Consider the following 20228-nt stretch of genomic DNA (forward strand, 5'->3'; position numbering starts at 1 on the left):
TGACCAAAATGGTCAGTTGACCCCTTTAGGAGTTATTGCCCTTTATAGTCAATCTTTAACCATTTTTCATAAATCTAAGTAATCTTTACAAAATCTCCACTGAAACTACTAGGCCACAATCATCTTTGGGGTATCTAGTTTGAAAAATGTGTCCGATGACCTGGCCATTCAACCAAGATGGCCGCCACGGCTAAAAATAGAACATAGGGGTAAAATGCAGTTTTTTGCTTATAACTATGAAACCAAAGCATCTAGAGCAAATCTGACAAGAAGTTAAATTGTTAATCAAGTCAATATCTATCTGCCCTGAATTTTTCAGATGAATTGGACAACCGGTTGTTGGGTTGCTGCCCTCCAATTGGTAATTTTTAAAGAAATTTTGCTGTTTTTGGTTATCTTGAATACTATTATAGATAGCAATAAACTGTAAACAGCAATAATGTTCAGCAAAGTAAGATCTACAAATAAGTCAACATGACCTAAATGGTCAATTGACCCCTTAAGGAGTTATTGCCCTTTATAGTCAATTTTTAACAATTTTCATTAATTTGGTAAATTTATATGTAAATTTTTACCAAATATAGTTCTCTGTTACTAATGGGCAAAGTTCATGATAGATATAATTGTAAGAAGCAAAATCGTTCAGTAAAGTAAGAACTTCAAACACATCACCATCACCAAAATACAATTTTGTCATGAATCCATTTGTGTCCTTTGTTTAATATGCACATAGACCAAGGTGAGCGACACAGGCTCTTTAGAGCCTCTAGTTTGTATATGCCCTTATAGACAATACATATTGTTATATACCAAAAGTTTATATGTCAACAGTTAAATACAATAATCAATTTTCATTTAATTTTAACACAACAATATATATAGCTGATATTTAGCTGATCTGTAACAATAACATCTTCATGCCTTATATATCATGTACTGTAGAACGCCGCTAGATTAAAACTGACGTGGAAAGGTAACACACGGCCAGCGAAAGCTCTTTTTGAGAGCCCAGGTGGTCGTGTGGTCTAGCGGAACAGCTGCAGTGCAGGCGATTTGGTGTCACGATATCACAGTAGCATGGGTTCGATTCCCGTTGAGAAAGAACCAAAAATTTGCGAAAGCAAATTTACAGATCTAACATTGTTGGGTTGATGTTTAGACGAGTTGTATATATATATGAGGAAGAACCAAAAATAATTGGTTTTTCCCTCACCGGGATTGGAACCCATGCTATACAGATTATTCGAACCCATGCAGTATCTTATATATTTATATATATATATATATTACGGATTACAAATGTGTTGAGGTTTGTGATTGGATAACAACACAGAGATGTCAGAGTATATTCAGGAAACTGCCGGGGTATATACGACGTTTTTATCCCCAATTGGAACCTCAAAAACGTCATCATAACACCGGTTACTATGTGACGTAGTCAAAAGCTATCAGACTGTCAGAGGCTCAGAGAGGGAAAATAATGACGTGCTTTTATCAATAATACATTTTTCATACAAAATCACGCAATTTACACTTGATAATTAAATTTAATGTTAAAAGTGTTATTATAAATTATTACATACACGATAAAATTATGTTCACAGCAAATTAGAAAATCCTTCACGTATGCTGAACATATCAGGTTGGGTTTTTCAATATATGTGTTGTCAACAAATACCTGCACTGGAAAATAACATTAGGTCAGGAGTAATCCGTAATATATGTGTAATTCAGGTCTCGGAAAGGGTATATACTGTGACATTCCCGGCTTAGGGCTTATATCCCCTTCGCCTTCGGCTCAGGGGATATAAACTCTAAGCCGGGAATGTCACAGTATATACCCTGTCTGAGACCTGAATAACATATAATATATATATATAAATTAGGATTGAAAGTTGAAAGATCCCTTTTTCTTTTGAAAATATTTCTCTATTGATAGATTTAATACAATATTATTGTTTCACAAATTCACACTAACTATAGTATATAAATAAGAAGATGTGGTATGACTGCCTATGAGACACTATCTAGCAAAGCTCAAATGAAGTGGATGTAAGCAATTAAAGGCAACTGTAAGACTTCCACCATGAGAAAAACCCGTACCATATATATAGCTGTAAAAGGCCAGACAAGTCTGTGTTAAAATTAAATGAATTTGGTTGATGGATATTTGAGTAAGGGCCTAGTTTGGTTACCTCAAAACTTTACTTTATTGTTGGATTTGATAAAAAATAAAAAAAACTTTAAATTTACTGATAACATTTCCCCTAAAATATTCTTCTTTCAACTTTTATTCCATTTTAATGCATAGCATGCATCACAGTCTTTAAAACATTTGAAGTTAATGTTTAACACCAGAACAACAAGAGTTACAACTAACAAAAAACAATGTTGCACAGAATATTTTTCTAAGCATAGAGTATTTTTACAATAAGGAAACTTTACTAATTGGATATTGATTGATTTCATCTTTTGTTATTCAATTTCAATAATATTGATAATGATATAAAACTCCCAAAAGTCTTGTATATTTTTATTGATAACTCAAGTTATGTCCAATTCTCATTTATAAGAAATCTGTAATTATTGATATATAGGCTACATAGATATAGGAAGATGTGGTGTGAGTGCCAATGAGACAAATCTCCATCCAAATAACAATTTATAAAAAATAAACCATTATAGGTCAATGTATGGCCTTCAACACAGAGCCTTGGCTCACAACAAAACAAAAAGCTATAAAGGGCCCCAAAATTACTAGTGTAAAACCATTCAAACAGGAAAACCAACAGTCTAATCTATATAAAAAACGAGAAAAATGTATAAATTACATAAACAAATGACAACTACTGTACATCACATTCTGACTTAGGACAGGTGCAAACATTTGCAGCCTGATTAAATGTTTTAATGGTACCAAACCTTCTCCCTTTTTCTGAAACAATAGTATAACATTACAACGAGAAAATATCAATTGGAAGGCTTAACTCAATCTAAAAACGTAAATTAACACACTATGAAATAAATTTGATCTGCTATACCTGAATGCAAATGCACAGTTAATAAAATATTAGGAACAAACATTACATCATCATATATACAATATATTATGCTCTCATTTATTTATTAACTATCTATTGATTGTTTCAGGCCAGAGTAAGAATGGTGTTAGCCTACCTTTTTGCCCAGTTATGTTTGTGGACCAGAGGGAGATCTGGTGGACTGTTGGTTCTGGGCTCTGCTAATGTAGATGAATGGTAAGTTAATATTGAAAAGAGGCTATGGCATGGGTGTACATAAGTCATTAGTCTAGCATTAAAAGATTTAGAAGACTTAAAACAATATATAGCTATTACCTTTGTTAGTTAGAATATTTAGCTCATTTCTGTTGGTTCCCAATGGTAAAATTCTAGATCTGTAAGTGGCATTAATTAGTAAATCTGATATTTTATTTTCAGTTTACTTGCTAAATAAGCAAACATCAACTTAACTCTGTATGATAAAATTGAACATGGAAATGGGGAATGTGTCAAAGAGACAACAACCCAACCATAGAACAGACAACAGCAGAAGGTCACCTATAGGTTTTCAATGCAGCGAGAAATTCTCACACTCCTGGGTGTCCTTTGCATTATTAAATCTGATGTTTTATTTTCAGTTTACGTGGATATATGACTAAGTATGATTGTTCCAGTGCAGATATTAACCCTATAGGTGGCATCAGTAAATCTGACTTACGAAGATTTATATTGTATTGTAGAAAGAAATTTGGATATTCTGCCTTAGAAAAGTAAGTGATTTGGTCCGAGACTGCAATTGTCGTCCCTTGATTTTCAAATATAGTCCCTAGTGTTGACAGTGGGTAACTTGCCATTAATTTTTATATCCCTTTTAAATTTATTTCTCATTTAATGCCTCAAATTGCAAGAAGGGGGGTGAAATTACACTGTAAAAAAATTTGGGTCCAGAATTTTAAAGGAAAGTAGTGATTTAGTCCAGCTGAAAAAGGAAAAAGACGCCCTAAACATAAAATTGTCCATGTTTTGAGTTAGAGCCGATGAAATTTTCTATAACTTTGATATAATTTGTCCCAAAAGTAGTACAACACACTGATAAAGTTTCTTTGAGAAAGCGCAGGTGGGATTTTTTTTAATTTTCATTTATTTTCTACAAGAAATGCACTACAAAATAATTGTGGTCATGGACCATTTAAAGTATTGTATTTCATCTCTACATATTTTTTTTTATTTGATAAATTATATTATTCTTATTGACTTGATTTTGCTGTGATAAGGGACAAGTGATATCCTCCAGACTTGCATGATATGAATAGAAATTGCTCTAATAAAATTTATTTAAAAATATATCTTATACTGTGGATTCATTTATTTTCCTGGATACCAATTTTCATGAATCAAGATGTGTTTTTAAATATTTTATATGAAGCTTTATTTTCAAATTATTGTATGGTTTGTAGGATTTATCATGCACCGCCCACTGCAGAATTAGAACCTTTGAAAGATGGACAGCATTTGGCACAAACAGATGAGGTAAGATCGTTTAATAGTTGCAGAACTATGAATGATGTAAATTAAATGTAACAGATATATCTTAACATATTGGACAGTGCAATAGATTATACTAACCACTAACATCTAATACTCATCTGAAAAAAATACAGATAGTACAGACACAAAATACAGTACTGTGGATACATTAATATTTGTTGGATATCAATTTTCGTGGATTTCTTGGGTAAAGGTTAACCACGAACTTAAATCTTCTTTTGGCTCTTACACAGACTTTTGGCAAAACCACCAATTTCAATATCCACGAAAGTGTCAATTTTCCTCAATTCACGAAAATTGGTATCCATTAAAATAAATGAATCCACAGTAAGGGGGTGTTCAAAACCAGTTTTAAATATGTCTCACCAAAGTAAATAACAACAAAAACAAACATAAAATTGCACAGTGCATCATCCAGAGGATTGCTGAGATAACTTGAACGGAGAAATAAAAAATGTGCATAATATGGCTTAGAATATGCACTAGATTTCTATACAAGAAGCTAGCTAAGGTATTCACAGCTCTTGGTTCAATAATGCCTTCCAAGAAAACAAAAATTATTCCTATCAGGGTTAAGTATCTGTCTTGATTCCTGGTAATCTTGGCTGTTTTAGAATAAATTGATGTCTCTGAAATGTGGTATGGGTGTAACAGAGTTCTGAACACCTGAAATGTGGTATGGGTGTAACAGAGTTCTGAACACCAACATTTCATTAGGTCTGTCCCTTTAACAGTTTGTGTCTTATTGTCTACATAAAAGGTTTTTGTGACACATTGTTGCACCTTCAGGTATTTGGTCAAATCCAAGACATCAGTTTATGCTTTTAATATTGTCACATAGATTTATCATTTATAGAAGATTTGAAGTAAATAACAATGGCTAACCACCAAATGGCAAACATTTGCAATCTATCAGTCCTAGGTCTGACAAAAAAACTTAAGTTCATCCCAAACAGATGAATTTACACTGCCTGTTATACTGCTGGTCAGAGGAAGACCAAAGGAGACCTAATTTCTATTGCCCAGTCACCCATGGGAGCCAGCATGTCTAACAATTTAAATACACCTAATCGCTATTTATTCCATTCCGGATAAGTTCTAAAATTACACAACTTTTTCATCCAGTTGAAGCTATCTGGGACCCTGTTTAAACAATTCACCATCACGCATGATACTTTTTAATGAGACCTGTTTAAACTACCATAAATACTTCGAACAAAATATTTTTTTACTTTTATTTTAATTTTGAAAACAGTAGATCATACTATATCAAAGTTTCTTGATGATCACTTTCTAAAGTTTTTTCTCCCTCAGCTCACTACTGATGACCTCCATTTTTCTGCCGGTGACCCAAACAGGAAGTTGTATAAATGACTGTTTTTCCTATAATTAACCTAGTACATGTACTCAATGCTAACATTTCTAATTTTAGGATGATATGGGAATGACTTATGATGAATTGTCGTTGTATGGCAGATTGAGAAAACAGAGTTATTGTGGCCCCTTTAGTATGTTTTGTAAACTGGTCCATATCTGGAGTGACAAGTTAACACCTAGCCAGGTAAGTTCACAGGCAGGGAAACAGTAATTATTGTATCTGTTTAGTTTTCAATATTTTGTCTTGACCAGACTTTTTTTTCAGTGATTGACTTGATTCAATTCAAGCATCAGTTAATTAGAGAAAATAGTTTTCATCAATATTATCTTTTTTTTATGCCCAACCTACGATAGTAGAGGGGCATTATGTTTTCTGGTCTGTGGCTAGGTATGTCCGTGTGTCTGTTCAGGTTAAAGTTTTTGGTTAAGGTAGTTTTTGATGAAGCTGTAGTCCAATCGACTTTAAACTTAGTACATTTGTTGCTTATGATATGATCTTTCTAATTTTAAAGCCAAATTAGACTTTTGACCCCATATTTACCGTTCACTAAACATAGAAAATCAAAAGTGGGAGTTTCAGGTTAAAGTTTTTGATGAAATTAAAGTCCAATCAAAATGAAAATTAGTTCATATGTTCCCTATAGTATAATGTCGCTAGGCTTCCAAAATGTTAGTTAATTTAAAATTTTTCAAGAAAATAATATCTCACAAACAGGCTTTGAAAATTTGACAAATTGCATGCTTCCAAAATGTCGCATGTGAACTTGAACATTTTTGTGGATAGCAGTGAAATAAAACTTTGACATTTCTGGATTATCAGAGAACTTATATTATTTTCACAGAAATAAAGCCATGTACAATTATTTTATCCCCAAAGCCATTATGCAACGATTTTCAAGTTTTCATACAACATTTTGGAACCAAACTTTACAAACAACTGACATTGGCAATTTTGTAATATGGCTTATTTCAAATATTTTGATTGGTCTAACTGTACGCTATTTTGTAATATCAAAGATTTCCTCCCGCGCAGGCGGTTGCTGTCAAAAAGTATTTTTAGCCAAAAAAGTCATATACAACATTTTTGAAGCCCAGCGAAGATTATCTTTCTAATTTTAATGCAAAATTAGATTTTTAGCCAATTTCACAGTACATGGAACATGGAAAATTATAGTGTGAGTGGGGCATCTGTGTACTTTGGACACATTCTTGTTAAAACTGATATAAACCTGTTAATTATATTGATTTGACTGTTTTATCCATAAAAAGTAAATGTTTTTAATAAAATTATCTTTTGGATAGTCAGGACTAGCATGAGTTATGACAAATAGTATTAACTATATTAGTAATTAGATTTGATATTGAAATTTATGTTACAACATTGTAACTTAATTTTCAGATTGCAGAGAAAGTGAAGTTTTTTTTCCGCCATTATGCCATCAACAGACATAAGATGACAGTGGTGACACCTGCATATCACACAGAAACCTATAGTCCAGACGACAACAGATTTGATCATCGACAGTTTCTGTATAATGCAAAGTGGCCTTGGCAATTCAAATACATAGATTTACAGGTATGTTGTCTTGACAACCAAATACCAAGAAACCAAGGTTGTGTTCAATATCGTAGCAGCTACATAGATCTAAAAAGGGCAATGTAGAATTTTTTAACTACTTAACTTGTAGGTACCCTGGCTGCTAAATAGATTCAGATAGCAGCTAGGCTAGCTACACTTTCAGTAGTCATAAATCTATGGAGTCCTGTGTAGCTGCTACTATATAACACAACCCAGGAATCTTGATGTTCATGCAGTCTGGTAAGAATGTTTTCTCTATGTTGAAATCCTTACTTTGACTTTGAAATGAAGAAGAGCAATACAAATGCTGTTCCTATGCTAATCCTTACCATTTAGGTTTTCATGAATGTCTATTTATTTTGTGTCAAGAACTGTTTTATTACATACATTAGGCAAACAAATCAAAACTGAGCTTTGTGTCTGTCCCAAGTCAGGAACCTGTAGTTAAGTGGTTGTTGTTGGTTCGTATTTGTCACAACTCCATGCTTTTCCCACATCAGATTTAAATTTTTGCTTGAGGTAGTTTTTGATGAAGTTGAAGTCTAATCAACTTGAAACTAAAGATATAAGAAGATGAGGTATGAGTGCCAATGAGACAACTCTCCATCCAAATCACCATTTGTAAAAGTAAACAGTTATACGTCAAAATACTGTCTTCAACACAGAGTCTTAGCTCACATTGAACAGCAAGCTATAAAGGGCCCCAAAAATTATTAGTGTAAAAGCATTCAAACAGGAAAACCAAAGATCTACTGGTAATCTATATAAAAATTTAGAAACATTTATGCAAACAAATGCAGCGGGTTTAAATGTTTTAATAGGTATCAACCTTTACTGTTACCTGAAACAATAGTGTAACATTACAACATACTTTAAAATATCAATTGAAATGGCTTAACTCAATTAAATAACATACATTAACACAAACAACTGAACATACTTTACACGAATAATTTCATCTATGACACAATGTAAATTCAAAATCAATCAAATAATGTGTAAGATGTAAAAACAAAATATCAGAAGGACAACCATACTCATGGATAAAAATGGTGTAAAATAAATAATGTACACAGGTAAATAAAAATAATGGAATAAAGGGTATAAATAAAACATTAGTCCCAATAGGAACAGATATGATGGCATTGTTTTTATGCCCCACCTACGTCTGTTCGTTCGTCCATTTGTTCGTTCGTCCATCTGTCCCGCTTCAGGTTAAAGTTTTTGATCAAGGTAGTTTTTGATGAAGTTGAAGTCCAATCAACTTGAAACTTAGTACACATGTTCCGTATGATATTATCTTTCTAATTTTAATGCCTAATTATATTTTTTATCCAATTTCATGGTCCATTGAACATGGAAAATGATAGTGCGAGTGGGGCATCCGTGTACTTTGGACACATTCTTGTTTACAATGTTTCCAGGAGACCTTCTGTTAGGGCAGAACAAATATATGTTGACACGGTGCCTGTCAAAATTGAACTAGTTTGTAAAAGTTAAATTTCATATTTTAACTTTTTAAGCTTTAAGAGAAACTAGTGTTGATAGCACATCTTTAATATTCCTTCAAATTTATTCAAAACTCTTTTAGACACAGGACAATTTAGATCACCTGCTTGACAAACAGTATAAATACTGTTATTCAGAAATTATTGCAATGTTTTTTATTAATGTGACAGGGTTATATTATTGCAATAATTTAAAATCGCATTTTGCAATTTTTAAGATGAATTTGTTAATAGTATTTTTCTCAACATCAAAAAAAAAATCTGTCTTTAATATTTTTATTGTTGTATTTTCAAATCTCTTTTTCATTGTTAAATTTTCTGATTTTTTTCTCTGTTTCAGGCCAAGAAGCTGATGATTGTATATGAGGAGAGGAAAAACCACCTGTCAGGGAATACAAAGACCAATGATAGCAGGACATCACAGAACAGGAACATCTTTAACGATTCTGTCAACAGCATAGGAGGGTCAGATGTGGGTGTGGTAGTTGACATGGGGCCCGTTAACCCACATGACGTTTACATTGATCTCAATACCGGACAGGAAGTGATGTACTCTGATAACGGTGTGCCGCTCTACGAAGATGGAACTCTTCTAATAGAACCACATGATGAAAATGAATTCATGTTAACTGCTGAGGAAGAGCAGATGAGTGTTTCCATGGCTACAGAAGATGTAAACAATGAATCTAGTGATAATCAGAGATTGCTGTGTCAGCATAAAGAGGATGACTCAATCTTAGAGGAAGATGATAGTTTTGTTGAGAAAGACGAAATGAAATCCAAGATTATTGAACTAAGTAATCAAAAGATGGATAGCAGTACAAATGTAATAGAAAAGAAAGATTCAAATAAAGATAAGACAGGAGAGTCTAAAACGGGTCAAAGGTCGATTCAGTCAGTGTCTAAAACAATCAAGACCGAAAAAGAGTCAGCAGAAAATGTAGGGACAAAGTTAAATTATCAAAAAAGGAGTTTACGACGAAAGAAACTGAAAGTAGATCATCGTAGAATGACACATAAGCCACTTAGTCCACTCAATAAATTAGCCAATCGTTTTAAAAGGCCACTGAAAAGGCCTCTGTTAGCTGCCCCTGCAAGACAACCCTTGCTAAAATCTCCTCAGAAAAAAACATTGTTGACTTCTCCTCCTACCACTCCCACAGAAAATGAACCAAAACCAGGTTTTTCTGGATCAAGAGATAACATACCCTCCACTTCAACAGGACCACATGTGGTTCAAACACCTAGGATTACACCTTTACAAAATAGACCAAACCTTCAATCTAGTCATGCCGTCGGAAGGCCAATTATCACACCAAGTGTAGCACCTGGGGTTAGAATCGGAAATCGAGTTTTGCTTGGGAACCAGTTTAGTGGAACTCCTATACGACAGGGTATACAAGTTAACACAACAAGGATGGCTATAAATAACCCTGGTGTAAGGGCTGCCTTGATAAACAGGTCTGCAGCAGTTAGTGCTGCTGGTCTACAGGCTAAGTTAGCCCAACAGAGAGTGATAGCACAGACCAGACAGGGATTTACCTCACAATCACAGCAATCTTATGCTGCTCAGACCAGCCAAGGATATACTGCTCAGTCTCAACAGGCCTTTGCAACAGGATCACGATCTGGCTTTTCTGGGCACAGTCAACAAAGTTTTGTTACTCAGGCTCAACAAGGGTACGGAAATTCATCGGGATATTCATCTCGTGTGATACAGCAGGCCCAGGTACAGAATACAACTGGTCTGATACAGAACACTGTCCAACAGACCGTTGTTGTACAACAGAATTCTGCCGGCCTACCTCCAGGAAAATGGCCAGCACATACATTACTCACTGGAGATAATGTGTACAGGTCTCAGAGGTATAATCCTGTCATGAATCAGATGGCTGCTATGAGGGGCAGGAGATAATTGTATCTGACATTAAAGAGGGAGAGGGAGAATGCATCTGCCAAGAGGGGTAGAAGTCAGAAAGTATCCACGTTTGGGGTATTTTTTTTTTAAGAGGAAGGTCATGTACAGCAAAGGCCACTTATCTTTTTTTTCAATTTGTCAATTCTATACTGGCCAGATTATCACAAAAAAATATTTGAAAATCTAAAATGTTTTAGCCAAAAAAGTTAATCTTAATTGAAATCATGTTATTAGAATGTTTGACCTTTTATATTGTTTTATCAGCCATTAGCTATTAAAGTAGCTTCTGTAACAAAAGAAGCAGTATAACTGAGGGTGGATTCAGGTGGAGTATAAATGGACTATCCTTGCCTTAATCTGAAAAATATCAGCCACAAAAAATCTATGGGTGGCAACAGTTTTATTAGCTTTTGCGTTCCTATCCGTGAAAAATAGAAACAGCATCAAGTCTGGTCTCAAAAGCCCCTAGGTGTTGCCTATATAATATTATAACTTACTGTTTATAATGATGAAAATTAGGAGTCGCTTTCACAAAAAAACTTGCTACTAAGATTGAGTTTAGATATACTGAATTGTGTCATGACTTGGATCAATCTTAGTTGTAAGTATTTGTGTGAAATTGACTCCAGTGTAGTACCATATGGAGTGAAATGATAAGTAAATTTTGACCTTCATAATAGTAACAGTGACTACCACTTTTATATCATACATGTAGGATATTACCTTAGACATTATCAGTCAGGTCTAGTTAAGCCATTGTGTTTTTTAAGTTGTTATATATACTTTTTTATGTGTATTGTGGATTTATTTATTTTCGTGAGTACCAATTTTCGTGGATAAAGAAAAACTTGCATATTTGTGGATATTTAATTTTGTGGTTTTGATGAAGTCTGCATAGATACCTATAGATAATTTATCATTCATTGAACATTAAATTTTGTGGTTTAACTGTGCCTACAAAATCCACGAAAATTGGTATCCAACGAGTAATAATGAATCCACAGTAACTTATGAAAATTATTTCAGAAACATGTTTACACAGGGTCTTTATATATTTTATGTAAATCAGAAGCTATAAAGTATTCTATCAAGAGAACTTTTTACCATTTGAAACAATCATTTTATTTTTAAATGTATTCACAGCTTCATTGCACAAAGGCTATATAAATTTAATTGATGTTTAGATTTTTAGTCAGTAATTAGTAATTTGTTGAAAATTTTAATATTTAATTGACACTTAAAATTTAAACATCCTTTAATTTAATTGATGTGGGTGCAGCCCAGTCTAGACATTTAAAATCTATGACTACTATTGTGTTGAATAAATTTAATACCAGGAAACAAATGTAACAAATGTATTTGATTATAAACAAAAACATAGTTTTTTTGCATGATTTAATAATAAACATCCAATTTTTTTATGTCAACTGATTATGTAACAGGTGTATATATATAATTTGATATATTTATTATGAGTTTGTATTAGAGGGTAAAATCACTATTCACTATTCATTAAAAATGAGTCTGGGAAACTAAAGGATTTTATAAAAGGTATATTACTTACACCAAATAAATGTATCATTAGTGACATAAAATACACAGTGAAGTGTTATGCTGAAAAATTACACATATCAACCATAAAACACTGAACTGTAATGATGTTTGTTAATTTCCAGAGAGGAATCAGTAATTATTTGAGAATTCAATGCTCTTTATTATTTATGGGTTGTAAAAGCATTGATAGAAACTATATTTATAAATGCCTGGAAGCGCATCATATTAAAAATGTGAGTGTAGATTAATGCTCCCTCATTATAGTTCTTTACTATCCAGTCATTTACAGAAAACTGTGATTAAAAGTTACATGTAATTGCCTAAAAATCACTTTGGACTTTCAATTTTTTTTTCACTTGTAAGATTTTTGTTTGACAAGAGTTATTATTATGGATGAGTCATGGGAAATGGTTTGTTTTATTTTTCTCCACTTTTCACAAACTGAGCCAGTATTTTTTGTTGTGATTTTGTGTTTAATATTTTGTTACACCACACCATGTTGTATGTGTACACTAGTAAGCGTTCATTGTCTGATTTCATAACTTGGATAGTTGAAAACTGTACACCATTTGAGATAGGAGCATTTTAACATGGATATCAGAAATCTTGTCATCGGGCAGCTGAAGTATTCTATTGTGGTGGTAAGCCCTGAGAAATTGATTATCTCTGAACGGAAATATGAGTTCAATAAATGTCCCTTAATAAGAAATAACATTATACTTGAAAACTCTGTTGACTATGGGAAAAATCCACAAAAGTGCATCAGATGACCACCGTAGTAGAACATTTTACAAAGGGCTTGTCTCTTCAGATAGGGTGCACCTATTCACTAAGTTATCGTTTTAAATTTTTTTTCCTTATAATGTTTTAAGCTATATTGTTTAATTTTTAAATTACGATTTTTTTTCCCCAACTTGTTCATGTCACAAACCCTGTAATACACAGAATTTATTTAAACATATCGATACATATTTTGAGATATTTTTAAAATGATCTTAATTATCAGTTTCATTTTTTTATCAAAGAGAGACCGTGTTAAATATTGTTATCTAATTTTATAATATTAAAATAACTCCATGCTGTAAGAGAAGTAACTCTTACTGTACTAAATTACAAGTAAAATAAAATAGAATTTGATAATTGTATAAATTTTTATTTTGTTTGAATATTAAACTCCAAACTAAGTTCATTTTATTTTAATTACAATGTATTGTGTTTTTTACATACTACATAACAAGAAAATTGTAGGTAATTGTACAACTTTATTAATTTAGGGACAAATATAGTAATTTTAGCAAGAGATCAGACAAAAAACGAATCTTCCCTCCCAAAGTCAACTTATTTCTCAAATAGGCTTGATTTTAGTATTTGTTGTAGATGTATTTTATATTGTTTTTGATACATGTATTATTTGTTGCTGATATTGAGAAATATGTTAATGTAAACATACTGATTTGTCACATTTGTTTATTATTTTCCAGAAATAAAAAAAAAAACCATCTAAAGATTGAAACTTATTGTTGTCCTTTTATATCTTACCTTTTTTCTTTTTTCTCTTACTTCTTTTTTTTTTACTTCTATTGTATTGTATTAAATACTTGTAGTAAACTAGCTATTAAACCAGGTTTAACTCACCATTTTCTTTGGTAATGTATGTACTAAGTCAGAGATATGACTGTTGTTATTGTGTTGTTCCGTTACTTGATGTAGTCCAGTGTCAGGTTTTGTCAGATGTATGGATGTGCTTCCCACCTTTTTGATTGACCTTGGAGTTATGTTATTGTGTTGATACAGTTTTGAGCGACTCCATAAGGTTTTGATATAAAAAGATTTTGCTGGTTCACATAACAAAGCTTTGTCTTAGATATTATTGGTATGGTTCCACAAAGTCACAACTTATATCAAATATATTCTTGCGAGTAAGTTTAAAACTGGTTTATAATGGAAATATTTTTGTATTGGATGTGTTTTTTATGCCCAAACTACGATAGTAGAGCGGCATTATGTTTTCGTGTCTGTGCGTCTGTTTGTCCATCCCTCCATCCATTCATGTTAAAGTTTTTGGTCAAGGTAGTTTTTGATGAAGTCCAATCAACTTGAAACTTAATACACATGTGCCCTATGATATGATCTTTTTAATTTTAATGCCAAATTAGAGTTTTGACCCAAATTTTACAATCCACCAAACATAGAAAATGATAGTGCGAGTGGGGCATCTGTGTACTATAGACACATTCTTGTTTTTTGTAAGTTGCAGAACACAGATAATACTCCGTAACAATTTTCACATATTTTGTTGGTTTTTGAAGAGGCAAATCTGTCTTTATCTGTTTGTTGATTCCATGGTACATGCATTTGAATAACTATTTTGAACCTTTGTTGGGTATTGTCATCTTCTTTTCTGGTTTTTAATATCAAAAGATATTTTAAGATTTGACAGGTTGTATCTGGACATGACAGTGTACCTCTTCACACAGCCACACCTTCACTTTACATGGGTCTTAGTTGACAGCTGAAGTCAAGATACCAAGCTGACAAGTTGCTTAATAGAAAAACTTTGTCCTCTGGTCCCATGACAGTTTTGACACTGACTCCTCAGAAGCAATTTCTCTATCCTCCATTGTGTCAACCCATTTTCTTCCGCATTAAGATGTCTGTATGTATCATGGTAGAGGGATTTAACGTCTTACACTGTCTTTTATATAAAGAAGTAAGTGTCTTTATTACAGCAAGCAAAACACAATAAGAGATCAACAATGTTGATTATCAACTGACAATTTAGTAGACTTCAGGCCTCACGGTCATAAAACTTTCGAGCATGATTTTTGTACTCAAGACTCGAAAATCAACCAATGAAATTGCTGGATTTCATGTTTCGAGCATGATTTTTGTGCTCCGAGCACTGCGCAAAGTTTTATGCCTTCAAGGCCAGGGCCGTAACTACATTGAGGCAAATGCCTCATGTTTGAAATTTCAAAAAAAAAAAAAAATGAAACAAAAGATTGTCTCCATAGAAAATTGTTTTCACGCAGTGTCTTGCAAGAAGCAAGTTCTCTTCACTCTATGATTTCGCACCTGCATGTTTTTAGTGATCTATGTTTCTATTTTTACTTTTAGTTTTCAGAGTTGATGTTTGCAATTCTGTGTCCCCGGGTTTGTCTTTTGTTCATGTGTTTTTTTAGGGGTTCGTATGGATAGTAAACCCGGCAATTGTAACAAGCCCCTGTGATATGACCTTTTACATTGAAGCATTAAATTTGCATTAGGTCGTGTTGAGACGACTCTTTATAAGACAATGCAGGAATATTGAGTAAACGTGCACGGTACCTAATCTCACACAAAGTCAATGCATAGAAAAAATATAAATGACCAATGCATGGTTAAAGTTTTTATTCCTGTTCTTCGTCTTGATAGCTGCTAGAGGGTAAAATATAAGTTATATGGTTCGCTACTGACCACATACGGATCCATAGAGGTTAGTAAAATCCATAGGGGGTGAGACCGGAGGCCGAGTCCCCTATGAATTTTATTCACCCTCTATGGATCCGTAGGGGGTCAGTAGTTAACCGTATAACGAATTTATCGGACGCTGGACTTTTTCTGCGGCGTTTTGTTGAAAAATAAACAATTGGATGGAGAGTTGTCTCATTGGCACTCACACCACATCTTCCTATATCAATGAAACATAACAACATGAATAGATGACGTCGCGTCACGAACCCCATTTGAAACTTACTAACCCCATACGAGAATTACGATTTTTTCCTTTGTCTTAGATATCGGTCTACTTTTACTGTTGTCCCTGTAAAACATTAAAAGTCTTAAATCACAATGCATGGAATCGATGTTTTTGCTTTCAGACAAGAACATTATCGAAAAAAATATCTAAAAATTAATTGCGTTTCAATATAAGAAAGAGTCCAGAAATATTTTGCTTCACAATTAAAAGAGGCTAGTTAATACGTCCCTGGACTCTAATTGGTAGTCTACGTAGGAATACATATATATTAAAGAGTGTATATTTTCAATTTATTATTAAACATAAATAATATACTAGTATCCCAAAAAATGTCATTGAAGAAAGACTATTATACCTTATTTAAGACCAGATAAAAATAGGTTGTTTTCACAATTTTGTAAAAATCAATGACTCATAAAAGGTCCCAATATGAAAAATGTGAGACAATTTAATAATGAAAACTAACCGATACAAAGCAAAACAATCCACTAACGACAAAGTACAGATCTGAACTTTAGGTACTTTACTGAAAGCCTTGTTCAAGGTCAATCAACAACTAATAAAACATCCTATATCTAAAACTATATGAAAGAATCAGAACATATCCAGTATCCGATGGATTTAGTATAAAACGAAATTAATAGTCACAAAAACATGATTTTGTGCAATGCAAAAATATAGGTGTCGTAAAAAAGTAACTACGGTTTATGTTCATTTCCCTGATTTTTAACTTACCTTACCCTGTTTGAAAATCCTTTATCCGACAATAGTAAAATATATAAAAAAAAAAAAACCAAAAAAAAACATGACCTCCGCTTCTATACACGTGATCAGGCGGCTACGACACGGACATCAATTACTAAATCAATATAGGAAGATGTGGTGTGAGTGCCAATGAGACAACTCTCCATCCAAATAACAATTTATAAAAGTAAACCATTATAGGTCAATGTACGGCCAACACGGAACCTTGGCTCACATAGAACAGAAATCTAAAATGGGCCCCAAAATTACTAGTGTAAAACCATTCAAACGGGAAAATCAACGGTCTAATCTGTTCACTTTGTTGTTGGGGAGGGAGTTGTATTTTTCTGTGTGTAAGTTTTTCGGTTTCTTCAAATCATATTTCCACTTATTTCCCCTATGTTATATGGTCTTACACTTACAATAACAGCAAGTTTTAATTTATAGGTGATAATCGTGCATCTAGAGGCTAATAAGGAAAAAAATCTTGCTTTCTCCCGCATAAATGGTAAACATTTTGGTTCTAAAACTTCGGCTCGCTCCCCCCCCCCCCCCCCCAAAAAAAATACACAAAAAAACCTCGCAAATATATTTGGTCCTTGAAAATGATTTAACGCCCTCCGGCCCCCTCTTTTTGACAATTAATTAGAGTGTTCCCTAAATAACTGAGAGAGAAAACTTGAATGACATGATTATCGTTTGGATACTAGATTGGTCTTTTAAATGAACAGGCAAAAATACTTCCCAGTAAGAATAGAATGAGATTTGTAAAATTTCATCCTAGACTGAAACATTTTATTTCACAATATTGAGCAATATCAACTTTGGGTTATTTCCCCTTAACTATAAAAGTTGTTACACGTTAGTAAGTTAGTTAGTGTACACAATGGAGGAAGACGAACTTTGTAACGATTCACTTGAACTTGGATACATAGATTGTCATTGTCATCTAGCTGATGATATGTTTGATAAGGTAAGTCACCGTTCAACTGTTCGTTACCCTCATTTAGGATAGAGAGAAAGATGCCATACAAATATGGGAGGTAACTCCAGTGTTCTCAAATAATCACATTTCCCTCATATTAAATACTAAAAGGTTCGATTAGATATTTGATTTGAAACACAGAGTTCTGCCTATCCAAGCTTGGTGAGTGGATCAACCTTTTCTATACCACAAAAACTTAAGTATGTGTCTTCATTTATAAAAATATTCTTTTTAGTATTTTAACTTATTTTCACTTATTTATTGTATAAATATTGATTTATATTACTCTTATCTATATACGAAATTACAATGACAGTAGTTTATATAAGAATAGAGAAAGGGTATATATACCGCTAGCTGGGCTGCGTTCAATATCGTAGCAGCTACTTAGTGACTGTGCTACATAGATTTTGACTATTGAACGTGTAGCTATAGACTAGTTGTTTTTATATACATAGTCCAAATAATTATGCCGTTTTAGTACGGCTTTTTGATAAAAAAAAAATTTGGACGCCTTCCTGTCGTAGGAAGGCGTAACAGAAAAATCAAAAATAGCCTTTCAAGACGGCAAAATTATTTGGACTAGTTGTTACATAAATGTAGATAGCAGCTGCGTAGACGTTACTGCTATACGTAGCTGCTACGATATTGAACTCAACCTTGGTATTGTGATATCGTATGGATAAGACCAAGAACACAAAAAATAAGTCTAAAAAATAACAAATCATCACGACCAAACACAATACAAACAAATATGTCATGTATGTAGAAAATGGGAAGATGGTCATTCCCAAAGCGCATTTCGCTCGTCGACCCGGATCCATATGTTTTGTATAAGAGTAGGAGGCAATCATCTTGGAATGGAAGTATATTTACCTTTCTTCCTTCTAGACGTCCAAAGGTCGGATTATTTGGACTATGAAACCCCTTCAACTGAATGACATTACATGATCATAAGTAGTACTTCACTTATATTTTTCTGCCTTTTTAAACTATGGTCGCACGATAAGTAAACATTCAATTTAATCAATCATGATTGAATACGAATAAAATGAGATGTTCGGCATACTGGTAGTCATTTTTAAGCAACCAAAGAGTCACAACTGGCTCTAGCTTCCAGACTACATACTCTTGGATTTTTCGCTTGAAATGATGATAGAGGGGGACTGGAGTTTTTTCGGGACACCGACGGGGATCGGGTTTTTTTAAGCTCCGGATTTGGGGATTGGTTCTTTTGGGGTCCGGGATTTTTTTTCGAATTTCGTGATGTCTGGATTTAAATTTCTTTCTTCTCTATATTGTTCTGATATTTTTTGTGATGTAAATATTAGCCCTTATCCTTAAATTCAAAATCAATACATTGACTAAACAAGTAATAAATTATTTTTTTCAGGATCTGGAAGAAGTTGTAGCAAATTCAAAGAAAGATGGCGTAAGTGCAATAATTGTAGTTCCAATAGGTCTAGAGGACTTTTCCAAAGTTCTAGATATATCACAAAAATATAGAGACATCTTGTCACCGTGCCTCGGTGTACATCCGGTTCAAAGAGGAACCGAAGACCAAAGAAGTGTGACACTTGCAGACATTGAAGCAGCTCTCCCAGAAATAGAGAAACACGTAGACATTCTGTGTGGAATTGGTGAAATAGGTTTAGATTTTCAACCACGTGTCTGTAAAAATCCAAGTGATAAAGATGTTCAGAAGGAAGTTTTAAGATTACAAGTTGAGATGGCAAAAAAGTTTGATTTGCCAAGTAATGTTCACTCTCGTTCTGCTGGTCGCCCGACTATAGCAGCTTTGAAGGAGTTTGGCGCTCGAAACGTTGTAATGCACGCGTTTGATGGGCGTCCAGCTGTTGCAATGGAGGGTGTTAGAGAGGGTTTTTATTTCTCTATTCCTCCCTCTATAGTTCGAAATGATCAGGAAAAGTTAGTGAAACAAGTACCGATTGACAATATGCTGTTGGAAACCGACTCGCCTGGGCTAGGACCAAAGAAAGGTGTAAGGAATAATCCGTCTAATTTACATATTTCTTGTGAGTACATCGCCAAGGTCAAGAATATGGACACTTCTGAAGTCAGGAGAATAACGTCTTCAAACGCATTAAAACTTTTCCCCAAATTGACACAGTTTGTAAAACAATCATGAATTTTTTTGAGTAAAGTAAATTAAAGTCATGTTAGTAAAATGTGTTATTTAATTCATATGTAGATTTATTATTTTTTAAAACCCAGATAATATCATCATCATGAGAT

The 20228-nt window shown here is 33.3% G+C and overlaps 2 protein-coding genes across 2 annotated transcripts in view; both read left to right on the top strand.

Annotated features, from left to right (window-relative positions):
• Positions 1 to 11028, top strand: part of LOC134686816 (glutamine-dependent NAD(+) synthetase-like) — a 29727-nt gene extending 18699 nt beyond the window's left edge. The window contains exons 14-19 of the mRNA XM_063546621.1: positions 3151 to 3257; positions 3659 to 3790; positions 4478 to 4550; positions 6001 to 6129; positions 7345 to 7521; positions 9373 to 11028. Coding sequence (XP_063402691.1) covers positions 3151 to 3257; positions 3659 to 3790; positions 4478 to 4550; positions 6001 to 6129; positions 7345 to 7521; positions 9373 to 10947 — 2193 coding nt within the window. The 3' untranslated portion in view covers positions 10948 to 11028. The remainder of the gene's footprint in view (positions 1 to 3150; positions 3258 to 3658; positions 3791 to 4477; positions 4551 to 6000; positions 6130 to 7344; positions 7522 to 9372) is intronic.
• Positions 11029 to 17873: 6845 nt separating this feature from the next.
• On the top strand, positions 17874 to 20141 carry LOC134687678 (putative deoxyribonuclease TATDN3). Its single transcript, XM_063548136.1, has 2 exons — positions 17874 to 17960; positions 19366 to 20141. The coding sequence occupies exons 1-2, from the start codon at positions 17874 to 17876 to the stop codon at positions 20119 to 20121; spliced, it is 843 nt and encodes a 280-aa protein (XP_063404206.1). The 3' UTR covers positions 20122 to 20141.
• Positions 20142 to 20228: the final 87 nt, after the last annotated feature.

The sequence above is a fragment of the Mytilus trossulus genome, chromosome 10 (genome assembly GCF_036588685.1).
Source record: "Mytilus trossulus isolate FHL-02 chromosome 10, PNRI_Mtr1.1.1.hap1, whole genome shotgun sequence".
NCBI lineage: Eukaryota > Metazoa > Mollusca > Bivalvia > Mytilida > Mytilidae > Mytilus > Mytilus trossulus.

Bases quoted from the DNA above. Each gene is read 5' to 3' on its own strand.
- LOC134687678 (XM_063548136.1), top strand. From the start codon at position 17,874: ATGGAGGAAGACGAACTTTGTAACGATTCACTTGAACTTGGATACATA. The intron at 17,961-19,365 runs GTAAGTCACCGT...TATTTTTTTCAG, and splicing joins CTGATGATATGTTTGATAAG to GATCTGGAAGAAGTTGTAGC.